Genomic DNA, 11,409 nt, shown 5'->3' on the forward strand with positions numbered 1-11,409 from the left:
ATGATCCAACGTAATTTCATGCCGTTGATGAGGTCGTGGTGTATCTTATCATACGAACAAACGTCTAAATTGACTTTCAATGCCTCCATGTAGCAATCTTGTGTTTGTATGAAATGTCACTTTTTCGTTTCTTCAATACATGGCGTCACTTTTGGCCGTATTGCGTGTTCTCCTAACTTCCGATTGAAAAACAGGGTTGTAAAGCGTTTTATTGAGGTAAACGATTGTATTTGAAGCACAAAATCATTACTATAATTCTAAAATTCTTAACAGAAATGGGACCGACACATCAGCAAGCAGGGCGATCTGCTAGCCGCAGCGGACCGAGCGGTAGCACCAGCCAAGCACCAGATCAGGCACAGGCGCTCCGCACCCAAATCCAGCTGGAAATTGAACAGAAAGCCAAAGTGTGCGCTAACACACAGTACGAATGTACGCTACCGCGTGTAGACTCGTACGTTTACTGCTTCCGGCACATACTGCAGGACCCCAATGCTCCGTACAAACAGTGCGAATTTATATTCCCTAACGATCGTCGTTGCTTGGAACCATCACCGAAATATGATGTAAAGAAGGACTATGGTTCCAACTATTGCTTCGAGCACAGTCGACAGACGCAGCTGAAAAAGACCAAATCCACGATCGGAAAGCTGGTGCCCGTGGAGACGACGGAAACGTTGCTTCACGGATTGGCACACCATGTGAAGGTGGATAAAGCCAAACAGCATTACATGGGGAACAACACCCCTTTAAAGATCACCGTGCATGAAGATGACGATGATGCGGATGTGGACGTCGTAACACCATCGGTTGATCCCTTCGGTAAGAGACAATGCTTTGTTTTGCAGACTATTTACTGTATATTTCGATTGTGACATCAGTGTGTGCTAGTGGTGATAGTTTACGTATGCTGCTACCTAACCATACACGATCGGGCGCTGGAATCCAGTGTTAAGGGCAACACCGGCACCGGCATTTAGTGCAGCAGAACCTGCAACGCGCGGTATTCCACCGAGAATGCTGCCCACTGCACTGCCCAAACCAGCTGCAGCATTTCCGACCAAATTGCCAGCCGCCTGTGCCAAGCCACCACCAAGGGTACCACCGTTGTAGAGCGTACGTCCTTCGTAATTGGTCTTCGCCGAAAGCACGTTTCCGACCAGATTGATTCCGGAGCTGAGGCCACGTCCTACCAGATTGATCGCTCCTGGGATAAGTCCCCCGCCACCCGTTCCGATTCCAACGCCTGGACGTACTCCTCCATATAGTCCAGCTCCCAAACCGAATCCGCCAATGCCAAATCCAGTGCCCATACCAAATCCTGCACCATGTCCATGTCCACACGACCGGGTAACTGGTGCGACAGTAGTTGTCGGAGCTGCTGTGGTAGTCGTCGGCGCTACGGTAGTTGCTGCCGTTGTAGCAACCGTAGTGGCGACCGTTGTAGCGGCCGTAGTGGCTACAGTCGTTGCAGCAGTGGCCGTTGCGGTTGCAGTGGTAGCCGCTGGCGCAACAGTCGTTGTAGAGGCATTGGCGATGATGGTGTTGATAATGGCAGTTAATTGCGTAAGCAGGTTCGGAGAGTTGGCCGCTATGGTAACGCTCTGCGAACCGTCAGCAGTTGCGACTGTAATCGTACCGTCCGCATTGCCCGTTATCGTGACGTTAATGTTCTGTCCCTCAGCCAGCAGGGCCGTGCTTGCGATAAGCAGCGTTAATAGTACAAGTCCTTTCATTTTCTTGTTGTGTTCTCCGGAGTATCCGGAACCATCGGATGGCTTTTTATATGCCGCGCAGGGGGTTAGACTCTACTGTTGCAGTAATTTCTATTTACGTGAAGTAAACATGGGCGGCCCTGTATGTATACAGACTGTACCTGTATTGTACCTTTTATCAGCGCAGACTTTTCGAGTTCCGGGATGAATACGGCCCCAGTTCTTCTGTCTGGTTCTATCAAACCCATTAACTCATCTTCACTTCATCACAGACGTCTGTGCGCGGCGTCATGCGTTGTTGATGCACAATGAATTTGATTGTGCCTTAAATACCGAATGACACAGAAAGATTAGAATTTGTTAACTGAAATGAAGATACGTCAACGAACCTTCCATAGTGCTACAATCTGAAATAATTTACCTTGGATGATCGCTGCTGTATATTTGAATTCTTTCTTTTTTCTTCTCAGTTGACGTCGACGTTACAGCGATTAACGATTCCGGACGCATCGTGCTGGATTATGCTTCCGATTCCAGCGACGATGACGCAACGATACTCCATCCGACGTACGGTTCATCCTGGAAGGCACACGAGATGGACAACTCCGACAATGAGAGTGTCGATTCGCAGGGCGGAGATCCGTTGAAGCATGCCGGCATCTACACGGCCGAAGAAGTGACGCGCATTACGCAGGAAAAACTTCACCGCCTGCAGAAACTGTACATCGAGCAGATTCACCGTCTACAGCATATGTTGCGCGAGCGGCGTCGAAACTATCTGAAGGACCAGCGTACCGAACGCGACATTCATTGTAGCATATATGACCAGATCAAGCAAACGCCCCGCGAACGGTTGCTGTACGAGAAGCTGAAAGGTTTGATCCGGTATCATCGTAAGCATGGTGTGGAGGCAATACTGCAGCGGAAATACTTGGAGAAACGGGCCAAAGCAACGGAGGGCTTACAGCAGAAGCCACAGACACTGCCCAAGTGTTCGTACACCGAGGGTGGTGTGAAGTGTGGTGAGAGAACACTGCCATGTTGTAAGCACTGCCGCAAGCACATCCTAGAGGACAAGAAACAGGTGCTGTTCCGAGCCTGTGGCATCGAGAAGAGCGGTGTCGTTTGCCAGGAAACACTGGCTGGACTGTTCGAGAATGTGACCTGTCCGTTGCACATGGAACTACCAGCCCAGCGTTCGTTCAACAAGCGTAAATACGAATCCGAATCGGAAGGGGAGTGTGAAATCAGTGCCATGGAGGTTTCCAGTACAGTGGGTGGAGAGAAATCTTCCAAAGCGGCAACCAACGACAAGACCAGCATTCCTTCCTCCAGCAGTGCTGAAGCAACCGAGGAGAAGAAAGCTGTGCATTTAGAATCAAAGGCTAGTGCCGAAGCGGATGCAAAACCTTCGGTTAAGACCGAAAACAAACGGAAAGTTATCAAAACGGATACAATGACGCCTGTTTCACGACTTCGTAACACACGCTCCTCCCGGGCAGCCATGACCAAACAAGAAGATCAACAAACACCGGATCAAGAAATGATTAGTACAGCAGACGATCATGTAGTGAAGCAGGGACCGAATGAAACGCAAGAAATGGTCACAATTGTGCAGCCCGTCACTACTACTACTGCCATGTCCCAGATGGATAACCTCGACTTGGAGGAATGTCTTCTGCCGGCCAGTGTGATTCACAAAAGGAAACCAGACGAGAACACCACTAAACAAATCGTGCAAATCGAAACGGATGCGACTGACGTTACAAGTGGTAGTACGGTAGTTGAAGAATCAGCAGAAAAGCAAACGGGAAAAGAAACGGAACCTTCAACACCGGCATCAAAAGAGGAGAACAAGGAGATGGAGGAAACGATAGAAAAGGAAGCATCAGTTGCTGAAGCAGAAGATGTGAGTTTAATTGAAGATCCTGAAACTATTTCCTCTAACATGTCGAATCAGGAAGCTGTTGTAGATACAACCACGTTGTCCACTGATGAGGCAACATCTGCAGGATCACTAAAGGAAAAAGACGTTCAGGATGAAGCAACCAAATCCTCGAAACTGTCTCTAACAGCAAGACAAAAAAAGCTACTGCTCGCTACGGATAAAAAGGAATCGTAGACCTAGATCTTCTCACAAATACGGGCAATGAGTTAGCAGAAGTTAGCGATCAGCGGGCATCCGCCAATTATGGGACATTGCGTTGCTCATAGAGGTACTAGACATTTACGCTGAAGTTGTTTCATGAATTCCTTTTTTTAATTTCAATAACATTCGATGGTCAATAAACATTTTTACGTTTGATCGACGTACGGCCGGATGATGTCTTTGTTAGTAGAGTGCCATATTTGCTGTCTCCAAAGGCGACTTCGTGTTCCGAAACGAATTTAAACTTACCTATTTGGCACTACAATTGCTACAATCAGTGCCGTCGTCTGAGAAACCAATATCCATTTACTTGACGCAGACCCTTGGGCAGAACCTATGTATAGTACTTAGTCGGGTAAGTTTAGTCAGGATTCCAAAAGAGCTCATTGTGTCGTTAAGTAGTACTCTGTATATGCTATCGTATGTGGCCTCCATGGAAAATATGGGAAGTGGGGAGATTTACACTTTCTGGTGTTTTTTTTTTTATTTATTGTTCCATTATGACGGCCAAGGGCCGTATGATCGACATATTTTGTCGAAATTACATGACTAGAATTTTTATCAATTCGGTAACTATTCCGCCGGAGCAATCTTCCTCGATAGCGGCACAACAACCTCAAGAGGTCAAAATCTATTACTTCTGGTGCTTCTAGACTTTATTTACTCGTATCTGGATAATCAGTCCTGTGTTCGGGGAATTGGTCGGGATAGGATTCGTCGGTTCTTCGTCTTCTTGGCAAACTCACAGTTGAGCAGCAGCGACTGACATGGCCAGGTCACTCATCCGTTCCCGGGAAACTTGGTTCTGGACTACTCTTCCACCCCTGCCTGCACCCAATCTCCGACAGGTCCTGCTCCACTAGTTCCAGAGCCAACGAACTCGTTGCGCTCCTCTACGCCTCGTGCTGAACGAGTGACTGACGAGAACCTTTCTGGTAAGGTATGCATCCGACATCCTCATGACGTGTCATCGTATCCTTCAGGCGTATCGTCCAAGACTCGTGACCATAGAGGACTCTACCGCACGTATCAGTGAACGACATATGCAGCATTTCGTGTCTTGTTAGTGTTTTCTGGATCGTAGGAGTTTGTGGAGCCTATGGTAGGCGTCTCCGGATTTCGTTGCTTAGGTTGTTATCTGGAGTTGCGATCGTAAAAAAGTAAAAGAACTCCTCTACAACCTCAAGATCATCCGGATCACCCTCAACTGACACTCTGCTCCATAGGCGGACACTATGACGGTCAGAGTCCACGGCAAGCAGGTACTTTGTCTCCGTTGCAGTCATGCTCACTGCAGTTCTTAAGGCTTCACCGCCACAGATGTCATCCGCGAAGCTAAATAATTTTATAAACCGAGTGAAAATTGTGCCCCGGCTATCGAAGCCCGCGCTTCTCATGACACCTTCCAGAGCTATATTTTATAGCAGCCAGAACAGTCCGTTTCCTACCTCAGCCCCCAGTGAGATTCGAACGGTTCCGACATCATGTGCGAGGCTCTCACCCTCCACTACACTCCATCCTTTGTAGTTCTTCCAAGGGAATCCAAAGGAGCCGCACTAGCTTCCAAGGGAATCCGTACTTCTGCATACTGTTCCATAGCTCTGTTCGTTCTATGGCATCGTAGACCGGCGGATGCTCTAGCTACTCGTCTATCCGATCGTTTCGGTGATCTGCTATCACTTGAAACGACCACTTAGCAGCAGTCATCATTCTAACCTAAACAATCGATTCATTATACGGGCGGACTGTTTTCAGAAAACGCGTTGCAATTCTCTGCTGCAAGTGTGACGTATAGACACATGTATTACCGGCAGTAAATGCAGCTTCTTTCATCGTCACCACGGTTCACAACATTTAAATAAGTGTTTACTAATGAACCCCTCCCATTTCGGGTGAAGAACAGTTGCCGATTTGTTGCATGGTTTTGTTTCTTTATTCATTATCATGTTTCAGTTTCAGAAATACTTGTCCTTACTATTTGTCGGGATCGGTAATAAACATAATCCGTCCGTGCCCCCATCCGTTTCATGCTCCTTCGTTGATTGCAAAAGTATGTAGGAACGAAATTATCTTAACAGAATTACGAAACGGTAATATAGATAGAATTTTTAAAGTCCACACAATACAATGGCGCGTCTAAGTTTCGAAACAAAACGATAAACTAAAAAAAACATTGATAAACGAAAAATTGCATACATTAAAAAAAACCATTCGTCAACCTTACTTAGATCCGCTTTAGCGCCTAGCGTCCCTTCCTCTCTTTCCTCACTGGGTGGTCACAAACCGTGTGTGTGTGTGTGTGTTCGATCATCAATTTCGTTGATCACACTTATCATCTACGCTTCCCCGCTTTTGGCTAATTATTAAAGCATTCCTGTTCACTGCATTCCAACATCCTTGTTCCGCGTTCGAGTCACTCACGCCCGTAATAGTACGGAGCATTGCAATAAGCAATAGGTGTCCTTTTCACATGTACGCTTTTCGCGCGTATTTTCTTCCCCCGATTCCTCGGTGAATATGGATTCAACGTATATGTTTATATAAGTATATATATATTTGTTTTGTTTTGAATAAAGTTTCTCAGCCAAACTAGATCACTTGTAATTGTAATTTTAATCATCATTTCCGTCCATTCGTACAAGAACCTCTCTTTTTTTTTGGGTTTGCCTTACTTTCCCTTTTGCAGTTCTGTTGTTGATTTTCCTACACACCAACGTCGTTTACACGCTTCTTCGCTACTGCTATTGAATTGATATTATTTTGTTTTGCGCTTCGCTCTACATTCGCCAATAGTTATTTTCCTTTTCCTTTTTTTTTGTTTGCTGGATCGTTACATGTGTTTTGCTTTTTGTCTGAACTGTTTTAACTCTTTTCTAATGCGTAACATTATTTCCATGATTTTGTCCATTGTTCCACGTAAGGAGCAAAACTATTCATTCGCACGTTTAGGAATTTTCCACCATCGGACCTCCACACAAGGCGCGCTCTGCACTGCAGTCAGTTTTTGTTTTCCCCCCGTTTTGAGTTAATATGTTTTGTTTGTTTTCACCATTCTTTGTTATTATCCATCACCATCGTGAAACAACGCGCGTTAATTTAGATTTCGTTTCACCTGGAAGTCTTCTAATTTTGGTCGTTTCTTATTCTCATGCACTCGTCGTTTGATACAAGGATTAAAAGGACGAAGGAGGTACCATGGTACTGTACTGAATTTCGGTTTAGCAGAAACATTATTGCTAGTAGCTCTGGACTAGACACGCGTCAAACAGTTCAGTTATCCTAGTTTATTCCCTTTGGAGGAATAAACCCAAACTCGATCAGTCTGGCATGCCTAGCCCTGATACAGCACAAAGTTAATTTAAGCTTCAACTATTGAACACGGTTGTCGTCATCGCCCACGTACTGGATTATCATCCAATTCTGCTGAGGTTAACGCACGGTAAGGTTTCTAATTGTACTTCATGTACGCTCACAGTGGCGTTACCGCTTCCAGGTTTGGGAGTATTAGCTCTGGTAATGCTTCTCCCTCGACGTGGAACCAACTATCACAAGAAAGTAACGTTTTGTGCTTCCCATTCGTAGGCAATGTTGTTGAAGGATTTTCCTAACAGGTAGTAGTAACAGTGATGATACCCGGAAGAAAACGAGGCGATATTGTTGCGTTATGTGTCATTCATACGACTCACACGATTGTGAGATCGTGCTCTTTTGCTTTTCAAGATTGCTTTTATATTGTATTCGGTGTTTTCACTCCGTAGTAGTATAATTGATCCGATTGATTGGGTTTTTGCCCGCCGGTTGTTTTTTTACTAATGCTGCCATTTAACAAGGAGGTTCTTACGAGGTGTTATCGTGTAGGTGAATGTGTACTTAGGTTTACCGGGAGTGTATTTTTATAGGGCAATAGTACCATTTACGTTTCTTACTTGCCTTCAGTAGACGACTTCGCGTCGGCCCTTTGCTCCTACGGTTCCGTCTAAATTGCTACTGTCACCAATGCAGTTTTATATAATGTATTTACTTTTGCTCGAGATTGTATTCTGCAGTAACTAATTGCATGGTTTTGAACAAGGGATCGATCACTCGATGATTAATTATGCTTTATGCTCTTGTGCTAGTTCCTTTCCTACTCCGTTGCCAGTTTAACCATTTGCTACTGATAACAGCTTTCCTTCATCTACCTGTCCTCAATAAAGTTTAGCACCCATCCCTCTCTCTCTCTCTCTCCCTCACTCTTTCTGTGCGTGGAATTAACATACAGTGGCGATTGTGTAATTAATTCATCAGTTACTGTTACCTTCGTTGAGCAGTCTCTGTGGGTCATTATTAGTATTATTATCCGGTGAATATCTCCCAAACCACACAATATGCACGTCCAGATCTCAGTGTATATAGAGGGCTGTTTTTCTTGTGTGTATGCTTGCCATATTTGCATTGAATTTGAACACACAAGTCGTCGATAAATGTACTCCTGGATGAAGAAGACTTGTTTTACTAGTATCTTCAAGCTACTAAACAGAATGATTGAGAAAAGGAACTATCTTTTATAAGGATAAACATAAGACGAGAAACTTCGGACAGTTTAGTGGTAAGGATAGGATATCGTATTCAATTCATTCGTACTTTATGGTTGGAAACATTTGCTTGGCAACAAATGCAATCAAATAAGGTGGGGATTACACAATACGACCCAAAAAATGCTATAAATTCAGAGGAGTTCATTTAAGGTTTCTAGTCTTCTTTTTTGATACGCTACAAAACGCGTACTTTTATGCGTTGTTCGTAAACCGTAAGCCTTCCATCGGGCTGTTTCGGTACTCCCAAAACAGCAAGCATACCGCCAACCGCCTATTGCTTTCCATCCAGTTCATCATCAAACGCGTTCCGATTGTATACAGTCTTCTCGTCAAGTGTCCGTGTTCCTTAGTCAACGGTGCTTGTGCTCAGTTTGTCCTTCACCTCACAATCTCAATCCTACTCCCACGCTCTCTTTCTCCGCTTCCTGTCGCTTCTTTCCAATTCCCAATTTGCTTACCCACATGGCACCACATGCCCTCAGCACAGCTCCATTCCAGCCTGTTTGGGGTGGAGGAGCGCAGCAAAAAGGCTGCACTATCCCACACTTCACCAGAACGTATAGCCGCCACCGTTGCCACCGTGGAGAAAGTTGTTCTTTTTCTTCGTCACCACAACCTGTTGGCCCTGCATTGTGGCCAGCTGGGCTGCATTGGGAAGAATGCCGGGTGGTGGCGGTGGAACCGACGGCTGTCCACCGGTTTTACCGAACCGTGCACCGGCATCAAACATGGCACCCTGTAAAACGTAGGACCCCAAATGAGCGAATGGCCATCGATTAAGCGAGCGAGCGAGCGACTTACTTGAACTGGATACATTTGCGTTTGGTAGACCTGCGGCGGCTGAGCCTGTGGTGGTGGAGCGGCCGCAATCTGATACTGGTACATCTGCGGATGCATCGTCTGCGCCGGAATGGCCGCTACAGCAGTCGGTGTGGCCGCGTACGGTGGTGGCGGCGGTGCGAACTGTCCCTGCGGGGACGGATTCACGCTCCAGCTATTACCGTAGAACGGCTGTGGCACGATTCCGGGAGGATATGGCGGATAGGTCGGCGTCATACTGGTGACCACCGAGTTGTACGAAGGCGGCAATTGTGCATGTGCAGGAAGCTAATCGAGAAAACACACGTTAAGAAAACGGAACGATTAGCTTGGCTCAAGTGTTTGCTCGTGGCTGTGGGTGACTCACCTGACCGTTCATGTATTGCTGATATGCGGCCTGATGTGCGGCATCATACGACGGATATCCTGCAAGAGAAGGGGCGAAAGAGATGGAAAACCGAAACGTTCACAAACTCATTCTTGCAACACCGTGGGCACCGATTGTGCAGCTTCCGCATAAAATTCCCCCCACAAACACACACACGCGCGCGTGTACACAACAATGAATCACGCACGGATGAAAAATATTTCGCAATGCTGTGCAGAATGAATCCGCACGGTGCGTAATTGTTGTTTTAACAGCAATCATTTTGTGGACTGATGGATAATTTCCTCCAACCCGAAGACGGTGAAACTACGAACTACAATTTCACCTTCAATGGTGCCCATCGAGGCTACATAGATCGATCCGCGAATGAAAGTTTTGCGTTACTTTTGACCCTCGAAAAACCACCACCACATGTGTGACGCAGATTTTTCCAACGAAAAATGCTTACCATTTGCTCCTTTGTTATTCATGATTGGAATTCGTTTTACGTTTTGTTTTGGTTGTATCGCTTTTCACAGGCGTTGTTTCGCTTTTTTTCCTTTTTCTGCTCCGCCTCGTTGGTATCGCGTTCTGCTTGCTCGCCTCGAGCTCCGCGAGTCGAATTTCACTATTATATTATGTTAACTTGTAAATTTATAACTATAAATACGCGTGTAAAGTGTATCTATGTATGTTAAAAATAAATACAAAGTTTAGGGTTTTGAATCGCGTTCCTCCAAGTATTAACCAGAATATCGATCTGGTGTTTGTGTAAAATCGCAAAGTGACGGTAGATCGGGAAGGTCCGTACATATGCACCAACTAGACAAAAATCTTTAGAAAAAGGACGTGCAATGACAATGTCATAACACTAGGAAATATGATGCTCTCGTTAAATTCGTGATAAATTCAGTTGCTTATGAAAACAAATATTTTTTCATTTCTTCTAAATACTCATTTCCACTGTGTTTCGGATTAAATCAGGCTTTTTGTTTTCAACTTGCTGTTTAAAATGGCTTCTATATGCTGCCACACTGCATGAGCCTTTTCTACACAAGCATTCTGGCGGAATTCAAGTGGTGATGGGCGTTGATTTGCATTTTTCAGCCAAAGGCAAATTATATTTCAGATTACAATAATATTCTGGACACTTTGGATGAAATAAACAGCGTTTAAAATAAAAATAATAGAGATTTCTTTGCTATTATTGCAAGAGAATAATTCATTTTGGCGATTGCAGCGCCAGCAGTGGTCGGAAATATAATCTTTTGACAACAGGCTACTATAGTGAGCAGTTTTGAATTTTTGCTGTTTGAAATCGAACAAGAAAATTAAAGTTATTAATCCAATCATCTTTTTGGCCAGTCATCAAGTCTGACATAGTCTAGTCTCATGCTGTTTTGCTGGGTATAAACCTCCGGCTGGATCCTTTCTTCGACAGGTTTAGCTTCACTTGATGTAGTCAATGAGCTCGTTGTGGTCATCTACATCTCGTGTCAAACGGGTTAGTAATGAGCACATTCCAGGTAGTGCAAGATTCTGGCTTCCTTATCACCCCGTTAAGATATCAATCAATTTCCCGCAGAGAAGCGAATGGTATCGCAGCCTCTAGAAGAACGGCAATTGCTCACCATTTTCCAGAACAGCAACATGTCTCTTTAATGATAATGATGATAATGATCGGAAGATGGGCAATTTAGTTAAATTGATAGGAGGGAGAAAATTCGGTCTCTGTTTTACATGTTAAGGGTAGCTAGATTTTGCGATGGTGACAATCGACGT

At 45.0% G+C, this 11,409-nt stretch overlaps 2 protein-coding genes across 2 annotated transcripts; one reads left to right on the forward strand and one right to left on the reverse strand.

Annotated features, from left to right (window-relative positions):
- The first annotated feature begins 143 nt into the window (after positions 1-143).
- LOC128301665 (uncharacterized) lies at positions 144-4,036 on the forward strand. Its single transcript, XM_053038253.1, has 3 exons — positions 144-216; positions 274-822; positions 2,186-4,036. Exons 2-3 carry the CDS (start codon positions 276-278, stop codon positions 3,835-3,837), a joined length of 2,199 nt encoding a protein of 732 aa, XP_052894213.1. The 5' UTR covers positions 144-216; positions 274-275; the 3' UTR covers positions 3,838-4,036.
- A 1,747-nt stretch (positions 4,037-5,783) lies between these two features.
- LOC128302612 (DAZ-associated protein 2) lies at positions 5,784-10,391 on the reverse strand. Its single transcript, XM_053039476.1, has 4 exons — positions 10,097-10,391; positions 9,628-9,686; positions 9,243-9,548; positions 5,784-9,177 (listed from the first exon to the last, which is right to left on the reverse strand). The coding sequence occupies exons 1-4, from the start codon at positions 10,116-10,118 to the stop codon at positions 8,989-8,991; spliced, it is 576 nt and encodes a 191-aa protein (XP_052895436.1). The 5' UTR covers positions 10,119-10,391; the 3' UTR covers positions 5,784-8,988.
- Between the last annotated feature and the right edge of the window lie 1,018 nt (positions 10,392-11,409).

Source organism: Anopheles moucheti, chromosome 3, assembly GCF_943734755.1.
Source record: "Anopheles moucheti chromosome 3, idAnoMoucSN_F20_07, whole genome shotgun sequence".
In the NCBI taxonomy this organism is placed as follows: Eukaryota; Metazoa; Arthropoda; class Insecta; order Diptera; family Culicidae; genus Anopheles; species Anopheles moucheti.